Below are 18,415 nucleotides of genomic sequence, written 5' to 3'. Positions count from 1 at the left end.
CCTCCTGATTAAAAAAGAGAATGCCTCAAACTCGCTTTTTGTTCCATGAGAACTCCTGTTGCTTGCCAGTCCTCCTTGTCCTCTTTGGCAGTTAAACAGTTAATTTATGATGATGTGCTGTAACTGACGGTGCTGCTCCATTGTCATAGAACTCAAGTCCTTTGCATCCTGGTTTCTTGTCAGGATTGCCTGGTGATTAAGTTTCTGCATTTTAGGGGGTCCGTTTCTGGTCCCTATCCATGTGTCCCCACCATTGACCTCAGAGCTCCTCATCGTCTTCACTGACCATGGTGTCCAGGTCCTTGTCCTTGCGCTCGGCGCTCTCTGTAACAAACTCCTTCTGCTGGGCCTCCAGCTCTTGGAGCTCCCCCTGCAGGCGGTCCAGGTGAAACGCACGCCGGTTTCTCAGGAGTCTCCGAGGGAATGGGTTCATGTCAGTGAAGGCGATGTTGGTCAGCTTTCTGTCGAGAGACGAAAAGAGTTGGTTTGAACTGACTGAAGGAGACAGTTCCTGTTTATTTTTTGAGGGACCGACAACAATTATTTTGTCTCACGTGTGGTGGGAACGTACTGTAGCATGTAGCTCTGCGTAAGCTGCTGCTTTCTGAATTATATATAGTTATGTCTGTCTTTGGTAAAAATAGCTCCTGTGTCTGTTCACCTAGCAACCCACCTAAATAAGGCAGGAGATGAAAGGAAAAGCTCAGTACCATAAGAAAACCACAAACCGGACAGGTAAATAATACAATTAGGCTAGGTAATGAAATACTGAAAAGCTACTTTGTCCAGCACCATAAAACGCAGTGAAAAAGGTTGACATACTGGAACCTGTGAGACTCACTTTAAAAGTATATGACCTTTGTGTTCCCTCACCTGACATCTGAGATCGTCTTGGTAAAAAAGCGTAGGTATTGGTAGATCTCCACGCTGTCATGGATCTTCAAGATATCCTCTTCTTTGTACTTGAAGATAGCCAGTGAATACCGAAATATCACCTTGAAGGAATACATGAAAAAGGATCAGACAGTCTCCTCTGATCTAGAAGGCTGTTAGTTGGTGTATTCTCTAAAGACCGCTTCACAAGACTGCTAGTTCTAGAACATCCATCTCGTCGTGAGACTTTCATATGATTTGATAGGTTGAACATTGAGAATCGGCTGTTGTGTAGCATGTAAACCTGTTTGAAGACAAACCTTGGTGCCCTCGTAGAGGAAGGCGTCCCACACCCTCAGCAGGATGTCGCTGGGCAGACTCTCTACGAACACCACCAGGAACCAGTTGAAGGTGATGAGGGACACGTCCACGTTGTGTTCCTCAAAGTGGGCCGTTAGCCTGGGCATCTTTTCCGCCATGAAGTCCTTCAGCACGCGCTGATCTGCCTGTGTGACACGGACAGCAGTGTTCTCAATCGTGTCATTTCATAATGGATACATGCCTTTCACTGGAAATAGCTTGAAATTCACAGTTGTTACCTGTACAGAAAACTGCTATTCATTTACAGTACATCCTTGTTACAAAAGAGACTGGGCTGTTTACCTGAGAGCCGATTAGGGTTTTGGTGTAGTAGTCTTGTGGCATGATGGCCTCCACAACTGCCACCAGGCACCAGAAGGCATCTTCCTCACTTTGCAGCACCAGGAGGGCTATGGCAGCCAGTCTGGAGGAGAGAAGGGGCCATCTGTGTCATCCTAAAACTTTAAACAGCCATTTTGCCCAAACATATATCACAAAAATACTTCTCTGTGACTACAGTACTATAAGACTTCTCTCTTGTACTACTATCACCATGGTGCTGGCCAGAACTTGCCCAAAATACAATTTGAAATCCTTTCAATTACTTAATTGTTTGCCTGCAGTATCAGGTAGGTTTGGCTTGAATTTTTGGGAACAAGAACAATTAAGCACAGATAAGTAGATGAAATGGTTTCAAATAGCATTTTGACGCAGGTCTGGTGCTGACACTATTCAGTACAATTCTCTCTGTAGCAGTACTTTGGACTGTTGACCATTAGGTGGCACTATTTCAGCGTTGAGCACCATTACATACAGTATATATACCCTACATCAAATCAAAAGCCTCAGTGATGCATGCAGTGGAACAGAACGTGAGCTCATGAGATCAGGGTGGTTGGATGAGGCTAATGAAAAGCTTGGTCTTCCATATCATTCTTATTCTTTTTTTCCCCTTTCTTGCCAACAGATAATGGTACATGACACATCTTGTGTACCTGTTCAGTCCTTGGCAGTAACCAATGGTGGGGTTCTGCCACGAAAAGGCCAATAGGATGCGTTCTAGCTGTTGTAGGGTGGGGCTGGATGGAGAGGAGAAGTGCTGATTGGTGGTAAGCGTTCGGTGAAGGTCCAGTTGGATCTGCCTGGAGGCTGGATTGGTAGATGTGCGATTCTTTGTGCACAGCTGGAACATGAATGGATTGGGGGTGGGGAGGGAGGGAGGGAGGGAGGGAGGGAGGGAGGGAGCGTCACTAAAAGCAAAGACGAACACAGAGCTGAGCAGCACGTCTTTGACAAGGTAGCACCACCGAGACTTTTGAAGGTCCCCCGGTCAAGGCTGGTAACAAGGGGAGATGGAGCCTTCACAGTGGCAGCTCCACGGCTGTGGAACGACCTCCCACTGACCATCAAGTCAGCCCCTGACCTACAGACTTTCAAGACTCTGCTTAAAACACACTACTGTCATGAACTAGGCTACTGAGATGTTTCTGTTGTTTTTATGTAGTATGAATGTCTGTCTTAAATGTGTGCAGTTAGGAATGTTGGTTTCCCCCATGTTTATTATGTTGTCCTTTCTCATCTTGTCATGTCACCTTTATGTGTTTCTGTTCTTTAGAGTCCACGCCAAGGTTATTATAGTTAACGAAAACTAACAAAAAAACTGAAACTAGGTGTGAAAAAACATTTTAGTTAACTGAAATAAAAATAAAAACTACGCTTTACAAAAAAACGATAACTAACTAAAACTGTATTGTGTGTTTAAAAAACGAACTAAAATAAACTAAAATTATAGAGAAAATGTCCTTAGTTTTAGTCTTTTTCACTTCATACGTAAGCCTAGTCTTTTGGGTGGTTATGAAATCCATCTTTTTTAGCTGTGTCCCTGCACAGAAGTAACCTGACGTGCGCCAGATGGTTTGTTTCACACAGAGTGAAACAACGTGAGCTCACAAGATCAGGATGGTCTCACGAGGCTAGCGCAGAAGAAAAAAAAACGAAAACTAATACTGAAACTAATAAAAACGAAAATAAAACCAAGCATTTTCAAAAAATAAAAACTAAACTAAACTAGCAAACCTGCTTTTAAACTAATCAAAACTAAACTGAAATTGAAAACAAAAAGTTAAAACGATATAAAAATAAAAACTAATGAAAAAAGCAAAACTATTCTAACCTTGGTCCACGCCCAGGGCACCTAAACCGGTGTCATTTGGTGCGTGTTTAAATAAAAGTGACTGACTATGACTATGACCACCGTAGAGGGGTCCAGCGAAGGTGTCGCCTGCTGTATACGTGTCATGTTACCTGGCTGTACCGGCCTGGGTGGCGCTCCCGTATGGACAGCGTCCTGGCCCTCACCACCCAGCGCCACACCCGTGCCCTGTACTCCCGCGGCACGCCGGCACGCAGCATGCTCTTGAGTTCGGGGGAGGCGCCGAGGTCGTCGTCGGGGCGCCTGGCCAGGTACTGAGCCCAGCGGCTCAGCAGCGGCCGGTCCTCCACCTCCTGGCGCAGCAGGTTGTGGGAGCGGATCTCCAGGGCCTGGATCTTAGCCAGCAGCTTCATGTCCTCCAGCTCGTAGTCCGGGGCGATCTTGAAGCCGTACTCGTCGTGCTCCCTAAGGGCAGATGGGGAGAAACGTCAGCGTGGCGGCGGCAGTATTGATACTTTCCTGGGTGGAGGGACGCCCTGCGAGGTGCAGACGTGGCCTTGGTTGACACACAGCCCAGGGGGTACAGTACCTAAAAGGGTTCAGTTGGAGAGCGCCTTGCAGATCTCCCTGTAGTGCGTCTTCAATCAGTTTCCTGACAGCCTCCCGCTCGCCTGGTTCTAGACCCTTGTTCTCCTGCAGCTTCCTCAGAACTCCCAGGTAACGACTCTCCATCTGACAGTTACTGGCCTCCAGGTACGCACACTGCAACACCCAAGAGAGGATCATTTGTATTTGTTGTGTATTTTATAGTTATATTTGTACGTGTTGCATAAGCAGGGCTCCCTTGAGAGAGGGATATGAGTCTCAAAGGGACTCCCTGCCTAAATGTAATTTTTAAATAAAATGTAATCTTTATTTAGGCAGGGAGGGGGGGAAGAAAGAAAGTAATTTCAAGTCAGAAGCATGATTGAATGGTTCTGTCGGCAGACTCTAATACAGAAGGTAACGCACACCAATTATACTTATATGAGGTGCTGATTAATGGAACTGTTAACTATGAAAGAAAGAAAGTGTCACACACTCCAGGCATAACTTTTAATGAGAATGACGTTTCGGCCGTGTGGCCTTCTTCAGATTCGGCAGACTCACCTTCACAAACAAGTTTTTCTCCTGCTCTGAGCTGTTCCTCCATAGCTTGGTTAGCTGGTAGATCTCTGAGTTTAAGAACTTGTTCTGGGTTTTGTAGGCCTCTATGTCATCCTGAGAGGACAAGGAAGAGGAGGAAGTAAAAAAGTGAACAATTAGATTGGCGAAGATTCCAAGCTGAAGGTGCAACATGTATCAAACATGATTAGCGGAACATGGTGAGCGGAACATGGTTAGAGGAACATGGTGAGCGGTACATGGTGAGCGGAACATGGTGAGCGGAACATGGTGAGCGGTACATGGTGAGCGGAACATGGTGAGCGGTACATGGTGAGCGGAACATGGTTAGCGGAACATGGTTAGAGGAACATGGTTAGCGGTACATGATTAGCGGAACATGGTTAGCGGAACATGGTTAGCGGAACATGGTTAGCGGAACATGGTTAGCGGTACATGATTAGCGGAACATGGTTAGCGGAACATGGTTAGCGGAACATGGTTAGCGGTACATGGTTAGCGGAACATGGTTAGCGGAACATGGTTAGCGGTACATGGTTAGCGGTACATGGTTAGCGGAACATGGTTAGCGGAACATGGTTAGCGGTACATGGTTAGCGGAACATGGTTAGCGGAACATGGTTAGCGGTACATGGTTAGCGGAACATGGTTAGCGGTACATGGTTAGCGGAACATGGTTAGCGGAACATGGTTAGCGGAAGCTCCAGGCCGAAAAACGCTGCTTGCATTCCTCACCTTGAGATTCTCACTCTCCTCCTGCAGCTGGCAGAGTGACTGTCCCTCCGGGCCATTGCTGGAGGGCGCCGCCCGTCTGGGGTCGGCCATACAGGCGGTCTGATTGGACAGCTTCAGGATCACCTGGAACATTAGACAGCGCTGTCACACAGGAATCATCTTGCTCATCGTCATCTCTGAGACTGGCGTTCTTGTCCATCCTCAGCTACCCTAACCCCTCCGCTCCTTCAGAGCATCACCTCCTGCGTGGCGTGGTTCTTCTCCATCATCAGGATGATGTTCTCCTGGAGCTCGGCCACGTGCGCGTCCCTCTGCGCCAGGCTCCGCCTCAGCCCCTCCCCCTCCGCCTTCAGCCCCTCCAGCCGGCCACGCAGGTCGGCGGCGAGCCGCTCGCGGTGCCTCAGCAGCTCCAGGCGCTCCTGCTCGCCGTCGGCCGCCAGGAACTCAGTGCACGTTCGCTTCTCCAGCTGGGACGCCTCTAGCGTCTTGTGCAAGAGCCACACCAGCTCCTGGAGAGAGGGAGGGAGGGAGGGAGGGGGAGAGAGAGAGAGACAGAGAGAGACAGAGACAGAGAGAGAGGGAGAGAGAGAGAAATGGGGTTAGGAGAAGGTGGAGGTAGGACAGGGAAATGACAGTATAGACCCCCTTAGGAGCTGGAAAAAGTCTTGACCTTTTGGGCCTTGACCTCCTCAGCTAGCATGTGGTTCTCCTGCTGGAGGAGGGACATCCTGTCTGCGGAGGAGGGCAGGGTGGCAGAGCTGACCCTCTTCTTCCCCCTGCTCTTGGGCGAGGGAGACGGTAGCAGGGACGAGGACGCTCTGTGCTCTGCTGGAGAGTGTCGCCCTGCAGGGGCCACCAGTTGGAGTGGTGTGGTTGGAGTTGGGGGGTCAACTGGAGCATTGGGGACTGTGGAGGGGAGATTTAGGGGAGAATGTCCACTGGTCTAGGCTTTGTGATTGTCGTTATAAGTGATAAGATAAGTAACATTCATTTCTTTCATACCTAGGTTTCTTGCACAACCTAATATAGGCATGTTTGCACAATCTAGGCACTAGCTACTGTGTATAACTTTGTACATTTTAAATGTATGCTTAGTATTGATTGTGCTGCTTTCCCCTCAGGGATCTAAAAAGTACTACCTACTTTAGTACTTTATAAATATAAAAATGTATTACTATTATTATTATTAATAATATTAATATTATAATAATAATAATAATTGTTGTTATTATTATTAATAATAATAATAATTAATTATTGTTATTCTATCAATGTGTTCTTATTGGCTTTCTGATGAAACGAGGAATGAACACGATGGTTTAGATGTGCAGTATGACCCATACCGAGTAGGTCCTGCCCTGTTGGGGAGAGGGTGTCTGTGAGTTCTGGTGGGTTCCATGGAGGGGCCTCCAGGTGGAACACACTCTGGCTCATCTCCTGGGAGGAACGCTTGGAACGCAGAGAGTGTACAGAGTTCCTTCAAAAGGAAACACAGACATGCTATCATCAATAGAAAACCCACACAATGAAAAGAGAGGGAAGTCACGCACAATTATCCCTGATGCATAGAAAGTGAAAAAGAAAAGCAATATAAATTGCACTTCTCTCTTCGTGTCATGGAAACGCTCAGTTCTGTGTATTAAAACAATGTCTTCAAAAAGTTAGTTTAGTTTCACTCCTGAGGATCCAGCTGAAGGCCTCAGCGTTAGGGTTGGGACCGGGACCTTGTGAGACGGACACAGCGCTGTATCCACTTACTGGATCTCGATCAGCGGGTGTTTGATGGACATGTTGCTCAGCGGCGCCCCCTGTGACGGGGCGGGGCGACTGGCAGCCTCTTCACCCACCAGCCCCGTGGGCATCTTCACCCTGGGCAGGAAGTTGTCTGCTTAACAGGAAAGAGAATCGTAAGCGTGGGGGTGGAAGCTTCCGGAGAAAAACAATGGGGGTGAAATCATGTTAAAGTAGAGTCAGCCCTGCTGCTGATGAAGATCATGACCCTCTCTGGTCTAAAGCTTTTACTGGGCTCAGGTGAAGGTGAAGTCTGTACTCGCTCCTTCCACTGGGTTGTTGTGGGTGGGGGGACTTATTGCTAGTGGTGATACTGGGAGTAGTACTGATGACTGTGTTGTCACCATTGGAACATGTACTGCACAGTTCGGAACAGTGCAGACTAAAATGTTACCTAACAACTCGGAGACCGTGTTAGGGGCATGTTAGGACGAGCATGAAATACCTCATCCACCTACCAGTCAATAGGCAAGGTTCTGCCTACACAAGCCGGAGAACTCAATGACATTGTGAAACACCATAGTAGTAACCAAAGTATGTTGAACTGTTTGCTTTTAAAGAGGGCCATGAAACAAAGTCACCAATGGTATGAACAAGTAAACACATAATATACACCTTAGATTAAATACTGCTACACATCTATATGAGCTAATTGTATGTACATGTAACGCTGACATTCTGTTCCTGCCTTAAAATAACTAAAGGATGTTAGTTGACTGAAGTGTCTGAAATAGCCTCTCTGAAGCACGCCGCATGCTGCGGTGTAATAGCTATTGTATTTAGTCTCTGTGTCTTGCCACACCTGCTCTAAGGCTCAGTACTGTGTCAGCCTGTCTGACAGGGCCATGCAGAGACACTTCCTGCAGTTGTTAGGGTAGCCCAAACATTCCTATTCCCTAGGGGTGAAACACACAAGGCATGCTGGGTAAATTTTATTCAGGAAAAAAAAACTTTACTGTACCTAATCTAAATGAAAACAAGAAAACCAATGGATACTTGTACAAGCCGACATAACGTATTTTCAGGCAAATAGATAATAATGTACAAAAATATACCTCTGCCTCAGCTAAGTGTCATACTATTTAGTTGTGTGACAATACCCAGTGGTATATCTGAGATCATGGGGATCACTGGATAGTAGGGGAACTTATGATTGTATTGGTAACTTGAAGCAAACCTCAGTACTTACAGTAACAGTACAGTCAGTGTTTAGTGCACAGTTTACCAGAATCAAATCTCGAGAGAAGACAACGGAAAGGAAACATCAGGAGCATTACAGCTTTGTGATTCTGCCAGGGAACATCTGCAATCTGCTAATGGTGCACACACTGCATCAAAACCCATCTGATCTGATCAGGATCGCTCCCGTCCCAAACCCCTCCCCAGCAACCTGCCCCAGACAAACATCCCTGGACAGCATGACTGCAGCTCATAACCTCTCCCTTCACTTCACTGTGCCATCTGTCAACGATAGAAATGTGTGGCCTGTCTTGAATCTTTGTCTCATAAAAATGAAAATAAAAGCTGATATTTTAATCTCAATAGAGATGTTTTAAAACATTGGTATACTGTGCTATTTCCCACCAAGGAAACAAAATCCATGCCCTGGGAGCTGAATCTGACTGTATGAATAGCCAGACTGGGCCAAGTAGGGAAGGTTTCCCCAGAGATCGGCTGACCAACACATACCACAGGAGCACAGGAACACGTCAGTTGATCCTTCAGGCATGCTAACTGGAACAGGTCCATTTCTCCTTCAGGCATGTTAACCATTGCCATAACTGTTAAACTCAATGCTCTAACTGTTGCTCTGAAACTGGTGTCTGAAAGGACAGCCAACAGAATGTCTGTTTGATGTTAATTCATTCTGTGTAAAATCAAGTATGTTTGATCCAATCTAGCCACTTGGAAGACTGCCCATGTTCAGTCACCAGAGCAGCAGCATCACAAAAAGGTCAAGTTCGTCTTGTATTCAAAGTCCCCTCTAGATGAGAAGACAAGTGTGTACAAGATCACCCAAACACACCACCCTATGACACATACGTCAATCCCCCCAGACAGTTCTTGGAAATAACTATATAACCTCCCACACCAGTGACAATACAACAGACAAACACAACAATATATTTATCTTTGTATAACCCCACTAAGTACAGTAAGCATATAGTCTAAGTGCTAACTAACTGCACTCAAAAACAGCCCTGCAGTCAACAAAAAGCTTTTAGGTAAGTACGTTAATAAACTGAAATGTGGAAATCTGATGTCACTGTTAACTATACTCGTACTCATCTCTAGGCCACCATGAGTCAGTAGCTTTCCGGTGTGTTACCACTCGCACTGACCGCAGTGAGGATTTCCCAATAATCTCAGGGAGGTTCATATGGCATTTCATGTCCCACCCACTTCCTCCCAAAGGCTGAACAAAGCTACCATGGCCAGCCACAGATGTAAACAGAACAGGGTGAGGCTTACCGAGAGATAACGTCACCAACCTTAACTACTTAACTATGTTGAGGCTACTGATATTTGTATTGTATTGTTTGTATAGTTACCCCAGATAAACAATGTATACAAGATGTTGCTGTAACAACACAGAAATATACTTTGTGAAAGTACTAAATGTTTTGCGGAAGTTTAGGTGACAAGAGTAGGTTTTTTTTTCCAGAGTAGGGCTTTCTCTTACTGGGCTTTGTGTATCATTAATGGTACGTTCCAGTTGCCTTGGGAACTGGAACTTGCCTAGTTCACCAGCAAAATCTTAATCTTGAACGCCTTGAACTGGGATTTCCGCCGTGAAAACTTGGGGGAAAAAATCGACCCCAACCTGACCTCAAAATTAAGATGGCTGCTCGACACATCAACCATAAGTGAAAGCTGTAGTAATACTGGTTATTAGCGCTTCTGTCTTATTTGTGTCTCATTAAATCAGTTCCAACTTCTATCAGTGACAATGTTGCTATGGTGTTTGTATGCGTGAAATAACGCATAGTGTGTTGTTATCAACTTACTAACAATGGCTACCTTGGCTGGAGCTACAAAGATCAGGCTAAAGTGAGTTTTTTTCTGGAATGCGGTCAACTCAGGTGTGATGTCATTCTCAACTCCAACTTCCTACTTCCCAGGCAGTGGAATGCAGCATAACATGCATAGTGTTACGGCTCGCATGCCCTCGCCTCCACAACCGCCTCCCTCTCTCCCCTCTGGGCCCGCTGCGCGCTCGGGGCGTCCTACGCGCTCTACCGCACGTCGCCTCGGCCCAGGCATGCGACGCTCTGGCTCTCCGGAGTTTCCCCTCACTACCGGGCGTTCCCCGTCCCCTGCCAGCTCCGCGGACTCGGCAGTCTCCTCCCACTCCGGTGACGAAGAGTCGGATCCCGACATGCCCAGCACATCGGCCCGTGCGCAACGACAAGAACGGCGCGCTCGTCTCCGACGATGACGCGGGCGCGGCTCTACTCACCGGTTTCCCATTTATCATCACCACACCTGTCCCTCGTTCTGCAATCACCTTCAACCCCTACAAGAACCTGGTCTACTCTCCACTCATCGCCAGATCTTACCATAACCTTTATGTGGTAAAGTATAGCCTAGCCTACGATTTACTTACCTGTATTTTGTAGTGTTTTTTCTCGTTCCCTGTTCGTGATTACTATCACTCACCCTGCCTCTCCTCCTCGTCTCTCCAGTATCCCGGACCCCCTCTGCTGAGTGTACCAGCTAGCAGAGCCCTCACCCTGCTCCACCTCCCGATCCCTCCGGCTCCCTTGAGCCAAGAACATTTTTATTATTTAGTGGCAGTTTGGTGGCTCCTATTTTTTCTCTCCTGTTATATTTTTGTGGCATCCTTTTTGTGGCTCCCCCTTTGTGTTACTTTATTAAATCGCCCCTCCGGGCTTAACCGTTCCTTGCCTCCTCCATTCCTGTTGCGCCTGGGTCCCACACCGAACCATCACACATAGTCCCTTCCCCTCTCTCCCTGGGGCTGTGGGACGGTCTTACCTGGGGCTGTGGGACTGTCTTACCTGGCCAGTTGTTGGTTGTCCCCTGTCTCTCCGGTCTCTGGGGGTCTGTACACGACCTGCTGGGTCCTGGTGTCAGCTGGTTCCTGTGCTGCCACCTCTTCAGCTGCAGCTGCTGCAGCCAGTACATCATGGCTTCCCGATTGGCTGCCTTAGAGTAGAACAGAATAGAATAGAATAGAATAGAATAGAACAGAACAGAACAGAACAGAACAGAACAGAACAGAATAGAATAGAATAGAATAGAATAGAATAGAACAGAACAGGAGTAGAATAGAGTAGAGTAGAATTGAATTGAATTGAATTGAAACCTTTATTGCCCCAGAGGGGAATTTGTTTAGCACACATCAAGCATACAGAAAACATTAAAATGTACGCCCATCACCAACACCACAATGTCACCAACCACCATCATCGTCATCACCATCCTCACCAACATCATCGCATCAACATCATCATCACTGCAACAGGCATCAACAGCTGTTCAACAATTTAATGCTTCTTGGCACAAAAGAAGTGCTGGCTGGTTTTGTCCTTGTTTTGGGCGTTCTAAACCTGCGTCCAGAGGGGAGTAGGGGGAACTCTGAGAAGAGTGGATGGGAAGGATGGTCCAGTATTCGTCTGGCAAGGTTGATGGTATACTGGTCAGAGAGCTGAGAGATACTCTGAACATCTGAGCCACTGATTTTCCTCCCCGTCTTAGTAACCTTGTCCAGCATGTTTCTGTTCTGGATGGACAGACTTCCACCCCAGCACTGGATGGCGAAGGTCACCACGCTCTGAACGAACTTCAGGTAGAACCGTCTCAGTGTTTCTACGTCTGCCTTGAAGCTGCGTAGCTGCCATGATAGGTATAGGTAGAATGATAGGTACTGCCACATTATAATATGACACATTAAACATTTAAGTTCTTGGGTTTTCACCTTTCAGTACACGCACATCTAGAAATATTCCTGTCATATCTCTCTGGTTTACTCTTCTTTCAACTTTCAGGGGGAACTGAGAGTGAGAAACACTCAAATTTTTGCGTAGAATTCATGGCTGATTCAGCTTTGACAATGAGGATCTGGTCCCTTCTGATTTTGAAGAATTGAGTCTCAACAGAGCGCTTGTTACAGCGGACTGACACTGCTCTCTCAGAGGGACGTCCAATCTGAAGGGATCTACTGTTTCACTCTCATGTCTCCCTCCTCATCCCTCTTCAACCCCTCAGCATTGCAAAACGCGCTCCACAAAAAACCAACCTCTTCAGAAGAATTTAAACCCAGAACACGCAGAGCAACTTTGTATATAAGGGCAAAGTCATATTTTGGGAACCCCCTTTCAGAACATGTTGAAAATGTAATGGGTTGTGTGTGAGTACTGTCAGACTGCACTTTAGGCTTACCTTGAGGACAAAGGTGCGCTCGGGGGTCTGGATGTGGAAGGTGCCGTCCTCTCCTTTCAGGGGGTACCCGAACGTGGCGCTGCGCAGCTCCGCCCTCCCCAGCGGGGTCACATCCTGCGCCGTCCTGTAGTAGAACAGCTGGCTCTTCTTCTCCTCGTAGGTGAACCAGCGCAGCTTCCACGCCTTCAGAGGTCCTCCAAGCTTATGCAGGTAGCCACAGAGTTTAGTGCTGAGGGGGTTTTCTTGGGGTCGGGGTTGTCTGAGGTGGGCCTGGTGGTTAGTGGCGCCGGGTTGAGTGGGGAGGTTGTCTGGGGTTGCTGGAGTAGTAGGGTCAGCTTCGTTTTGGTCGTCTCTGCCGAAGGTAGCAGACGTACAACTGGAGTCCTCTCCCCTGTGGTGGCCCTTGGCGATAGAGGAGGCAGAATGAGTGTCTTCTCTCTGGAGGGCTGTGGTGGTAATCGCTGGGTCCTCTTCCTCTCGCTGGTCATGTAAAGTGGGAGCAGATGCAGCGGGGCCCCCGTGGTCTGGGCGGGGCTGGCCCATGGTTTGTGTGTGAGTAGCGGTCTCTTCAGAGCTCCCCGGTGTTGTGATCAAATCAGCACCATCCGCTGGGTTAACCGCCTCTGCACTGGGAGGAAGTGAGTGAGACGGGGGAGCGCTGGGATTTCCTTCTGAGACCTCTCCCTCCATCACACTAACAGAGGAGGGGCTATACTGTAGAGGAGGAGGAGAAAAACAAAGCAGAAACAAAGCGAACAATGACTTGGAGCAAGTGAGGGGTTCTCCCCTGGCTATATTTCTACACATGGGAAGTGTGGGCTTGACAATGGGCATGGATGCTGTAATACTGATATACAGTACAGATGTAATTGGTAATACTGTCACATAAATCTCAATGTTGTATACATCTCTAATAGAATGATTCAAGTTTTAATATTCATTTTCTATGGTTGGGTGTGTTGTGTCAATATTATGTCCTACCAGGTATTGCACTGATCATACAGGTTCTCGTGCCTTTCAATTCTTTCATAGCCTACGACCAGATCTCATCCATAGCAATCGTATTAGACCCCTCGACGTCATTTTAAATTGTGCTGCTATTGTGTGTATTTATTAGTATTATGAGGTTGATCTGTAAATGTTATTGGTATTATGATTATGTTGATGTAGGCTATTGTGTTATCCTGCTCAGCCCTTTGGTCAACTGTGGTTGTTTTAAATGTGCTATACAAATAGCCTAACATTTGACTTGTTTCAATGATGATCCCTGGAGGATTTCCACTGCCAGAATAACTACTACTTGCTTGATTTCTCACTGAATGATTTAAAAATACAATATCTGCTATAGGCTACATTCATGGTAGCCCTATACACTAACTTTCACAATGTTATACACGCTCCTAGTGTTTAGGTTTGCTTGAGCTCTACCCGATGAGAAAATCAAATATGAAGATTAGCTACCTCCTCCCTTTGAAGCGATTCAGAGTTGGACGATGGTGCGCGCGTCTCTTTACTACTTCCTTGGAATAAACGCTTCATGCCTCAACCTCACTGGGCCGTGGTGTGGAGGAGGATCTGGAATGTGCACAGCATGGAGGTATAGGGTGCACAGGTGGGCCGTCCTCTACCACAGCCGGATCGATCACTAGAAAAGGGGGCTGACCCGTAGCGCGTTCCAGGCAACCCGTAACTCGTGTTTTTCCGACCTCCTACATGTGAAAATGCTCTGGAATGGCAGTCAAACCCGTAACTTCCCACCCGTGAACTCGTACAGATCGATGTTCTCCCAGTTGCCGGGTGGGAAGTTACGGGTTTGACTGCCATTCCAGAGCATTTTCACGTGTAGGAGGTCGGAAAAACACGAGTTACGGGTTGCCTGGAACGCACCATTAATCTGGTTTTGGCGGTATTGGACATTGTAAAACCCTCCGCATAAATCAGCACATCTCTGCCCTGCGCACAACAGTATTATCTGCACTAGTTAGGCTCAACTTTTATTTCTAGAGACGTCAAAGACCTCCAGTTTCCTCAGTTCCGATAGAGGGAGACATTGCAATAAACTACTCAAACAGCCTGGGTTGAAAGTTGACAGATCATACCTGATGGATGTAAATCGTTTTAATTGATTATCCAAGTCATTTGTTTATGTAATTATATATTTTTTTTTGTTTTTCTATCGTATTTGGGACGGAAAGTATTATTTTTTACATGAACAGTCATCATAAAAAGTATCCTGCATTGGTTTTGCGTGACCTTTATTTTGAAATTCTGTCCAGAATGCTACCGGATATGAGTTTCTTATGTATGGGTCCCGCTGCACATGCAGGCGGTTACTGTTGTTGACACTAACTAGCCAGCTATAGCTAGTCTAGCACTTTGAAAAGTTTCTCTAAGGTACGTTTGCAAAGTGCTATACGTGGTCCAGATTCTGTCCCATATTGGTAATGTTTGTTTGTAGCTCAGGAATCTTCTGCCCTGCTAACTAGAGAGCTTCTCTGTTCAGTGACAACACTGTCGGAAATACAGAACCTTCTAATCGTTGGCATTTCTGTTTAATGTAAAGAGTCACAATGCGCAACCTGAAGCTGCTGAAGAGTGTCCGGTGTCCAGTCCAGTCCGGTCCGGGGAGTCCCCGGTGCTGCTCGGTCAGGACCACCGGATCCGTGCTGGTGGTCTCAGAATACTCCCTCACTGAACTGGACCCCCGGGATGGACAGGTAGGTACCCTTGTGTGATGAGATGATTAGGTTCAATCAATCAATCAATCAATCAATCAATCAATCAAAGCTTTATTTGTATAGCACATTTCATACCCAGAGGCAACACAATGCGCTTTACAGAGAACAAGGGAGGTGGGCATACGACCCACTCTCTACATATTCCAGAGGGAAGCAAAAAAACAGTAATCACCCCTCCTAGTTATCTTTCTCTTGTGGCAGTGACTTTGTTAGCTAATTGACTTGTTGGAGGAGGCTGTATGATGAATATATTCCACTTACTGTAGGTGTTGAATGAAGTGCCCCTGACAGCTGAGGGCTACCTCCCAGAGGATGGGAGTGGCATCGTCATTGGTCTCCAAGATTTGCCTGACCAGGAGTCGGTGTGTGTGGCAACAGCCTGTGGTGACGTCCTCCTCTACAACCTCCACACTAACCAGGTGTGTGAGAGTGCGCGTGCACGCGCCTATTGCCTATCAAGAGTGGGCACTGCCACTCCATTGCTAACTATGTGTTTCCACACCACAGCTGGAGTGTGTGGGCAGTGTGGACAGTGGCCTGACCGCCATGAGCTGGAGCCCTGATCAGGAACTGGTCACTCTCACCACAGGTCAGTTCACGCTGTCGCTATAGGAACCCACTAGGAAATATACTGAGCTGTTGTCTTAGCGCTAAACTCGGGCCAGGAGCTTTTACCCGTCAGCAAATAATCTAGTTCTCTAAACCACTTCTCTGAACCTTTTGTATCCCTGGCGATATATATTGGTACACTAAATGACCTCCACCTCTCTCTCTCTACACGTCTAGGTCAGGAAACCATTATCATGATGACCAAAGACTTTGAGCCCATCTCTGAGGTGGGCATCCACCAGGAGGACTTCGGAGAGGGTACGGCGATGTTCACGTTCAAATAAAGAGTCCCCTAGTGTAACTGATGTGTAATTTGAATGTGTGTATGTGTTCTACGTTTATATTTGTGTTGAAGTACTACAACAATCCTCCCGCCTAAGCACTTATTGTATTATATTATATTGCACTGTACTTTAGATTGCGATTCTTGCACTTTGCCTTCAGCACTAGATAATGCTCTTAGTCACTTGTTTTAGAAGGAAGATGCACTTGTGAGTTCAGGCAAGTAGCAGTACATTGGCTCTTCCTATGTTAAATGCAATTATTGTTAGTCGCTTTGGATAAAAGCGTCTGCTAAATGACTGTAATGTAATGTAATGTGTTCTGGGTGTTTCGGTGTACTAGGGAAGTTTATAACTGTGTTCTGGGTGTTTCGGTGTACTAGGGAAGTTTATAACTGTGTTCTGGGTGTTTCGGTGTACTAGGGAAGTTTATAACTGTGTTCTGGGTGTTTCGGTGTACTAGGGAAGTTTATAACTGTGTTCTGGGTGTTTGGGTGTACTAGGGCAGTTTATAACTGTGTTCTGGGTGTTTCGGTGTACTAGGGAAGTTTATAACTGTGGGCTGGGGGAAGAAGGAGACCCAGTTCCATGGCTCTGAGGGCAAACAGGCAGCTCAGAGGAAGACCACGGTAAGTCCATGCTCATAGACACATTCTATAATAGAGATCTGTCTGTCTGTCTGTCTGTTACTGAGATCACAGTTATAGAATTTCAACCTTCTGAACCATTGAGATGATCTTCTATGTTCAGTGTGGTGCATCCATGCTCATAACCTGGGTCAAAACCGTTGTCAACACATAGGACTTCTCTCTTGTCGTCCGCTTGCCCAGCCAACACGAATGTGTAAAACCCTGTCCCCCTGTGTGTCCCAGGAATGGTAAAACCCTGTCCCCCTGTGTGTCCCAGGAATGGTAAAACCCTGTCCCCCTGTGTGTCCCAGGAGGTTCAGCCGGCAGTGGCGTGGGACGATCGCAGGCCCCGGGTGACGTGGCGAGGGGACGGCCAGCTGTTCGCCGTCAGCGCCGTGTGCCCCCGGAGCGGGGCCAGGAAGGTGCGGGTCTGGACCAGAGAGTGCGTTCTACACTCCACCAGCGAGACCGTCAACGGTCTGGAGGCGCCGCTGTGCTGGAAGTAAGGGCCGTCTATCTCCTTTGGGGGAAAACGTGTGTGTGTGCGCGTATGTGTGTGTGCGTGTGTGTGTGAATGACAGGTTTGATGCGCGTAACGTGTCTGTTCGCAGACCGTCGGGGAGTTTGATAGCTGCCACCCAACGCCATCCCAACAAACACAGTGTGGTTTTTCTGGAGAAAAACGGCTTGGTCCACGGCGACTTCACCCTGCCGTTTGGCAAAGACCGGGCCAAGGTAGGCGGCACCCGGCCGTTGACAGAAACCCGTCCACTTCTTTTCAGTTTGCTTCACTGTAACATATTTCCAGACATTAATTCAATGTAACAATTTCTTGCCGTGTTAACGTCAATTGTAATGCTTTAAACAGGTGTTTCCACCAAACAAATAACTTTGATACTGCATTAAAAAAAACAAGATAGTCTTACATAAGTCACTTGAAAGAGATTTTATAACAATCCCAGAGCTTTCTGTGTACGAGTTCCTCATGAGATACTCTGCTGAAAACTGCAGGGGAAAGAAAGAGCTTTGTTATTTGACTTTGTACTGTACATCTCCATTTACCAAGATTGTGGCGTGTGTGTGTGTGTGTGTGCGTGCGTGCGTGCGTGCGTGCGTGCGTGCGTGCGTGCGTGCGTGTTCCAGGTGAAGGAGCTGCTGTGGAACAGTGACTCCACGGTGCTGGCCGTGTGGCTGGAGGACATGGCTGCTGGCCAGGGAGAGGAGGTCAACACCTACAGTAAGACTCCCGTTTGAGCTCTGGCACCGCTCGGCCTGGGCTGGCTGCTCTAACCCCCCCCCTCTCTCTCTCTATCTCTCTCTGTCTCTCTCTCTCTCTTTCTGCCTCTCTCTCTCTCTCTCTCTCTGTCTCTCTCTCTCTCTCTCTCTCTCTCTCTCTCTCTGCCTCTCTCTCTCTCTATCTCTCTCTGTCTCTCTGTCTCTCTCTCTCTCTGCCTCTCTCTCTCTCTCTCTCTATGCCTCTCTCTGTCTCTGTCTCTCTCTCTGTCTCTCTGTCTCTCTCTCTCTCTCTCTCTGTCTCTCTCTGCCTCTCTCTCTGTCTCTCTCTCTCTCTCTGTCTCTCTCTCTCTCTCTGTCTCTCTCTGTCTCTCTCTGTCTCTCTCTCTGTCTCTCTCTCTCTCTCTCTCTCTCTGCCTCTCTCTCTATCTCTCTCTGTCTCTG

General features: G+C 47.3%; 2 protein-coding genes across 3 annotated transcripts in view; one reads left to right on the top strand and one right to left on the bottom strand.

Moving 5' to 3' along the window:
• Positions 1-259: 259 nt before the first annotated feature.
• Positions 260-13,171, bottom strand: tbc1d2 (TBC1 domain family, member 2; the record flags this gene model as incomplete). The annotated part of the gene is made up of 15 exons (XM_084456559.1): positions 260-461; positions 874-995; positions 1,194-1,379; positions 1,537-1,657; positions 2,229-2,416; positions 3,538-3,850; positions 3,975-4,147; positions 4,535-4,645; positions 5,285-5,407; positions 5,524-5,793; positions 5,955-6,190; positions 6,628-6,761; positions 7,043-7,169; positions 11,098-11,245; positions 12,482-13,171. The coding sequence occupies 15 exons, from the start codon at positions 13,169-13,171 to the stop codon at positions 260-262; spliced, it is 3,144 nt and encodes a 1,047-aa protein (XP_084312685.1).
• A 1,971-nt stretch (positions 13,172-15,142) lies between these two features.
• elp1 (elongator acetyltransferase complex subunit 1) overlaps positions 15,143-18,415 on the top strand; it is a 19,915-nt gene continuing 16,642 nt past the window's right edge. For both annotated transcript variants that reach the window (XM_084455972.1, XM_084455971.1), the window contains exons 1-8: positions 15,143-15,198; positions 15,486-15,638; positions 15,727-15,808; positions 16,006-16,086; positions 16,653-16,738; positions 17,050-17,240; positions 17,350-17,473; positions 17,882-17,975. In XM_084455972.1, coding sequence (XP_084312098.1) covers positions 15,766-15,808; positions 16,006-16,086; positions 16,653-16,738; positions 17,050-17,240; positions 17,350-17,473; positions 17,882-17,975 — 619 coding nt within the window. In that variant the 5' untranslated portion in view covers positions 15,143-15,198; positions 15,486-15,638; positions 15,727-15,765. The remainder of the gene's footprint in view (positions 15,199-15,485; positions 15,639-15,726; positions 15,809-16,005; positions 16,087-16,652; positions 16,739-17,049; positions 17,241-17,349; positions 17,474-17,881; positions 17,976-18,415) is intronic.

Source organism: Borostomias antarcticus, assembly GCF_949987555.1.
Source record: "Borostomias antarcticus genome assembly, chromosome: 22".
NCBI classification, from domain to species: domain Eukaryota; kingdom Metazoa; phylum Chordata; class Actinopteri; order Stomiiformes; family Stomiidae; genus Borostomias; species Borostomias antarcticus.
This window is presented reverse-complemented; position numbering and strand designations above follow the sequence as displayed.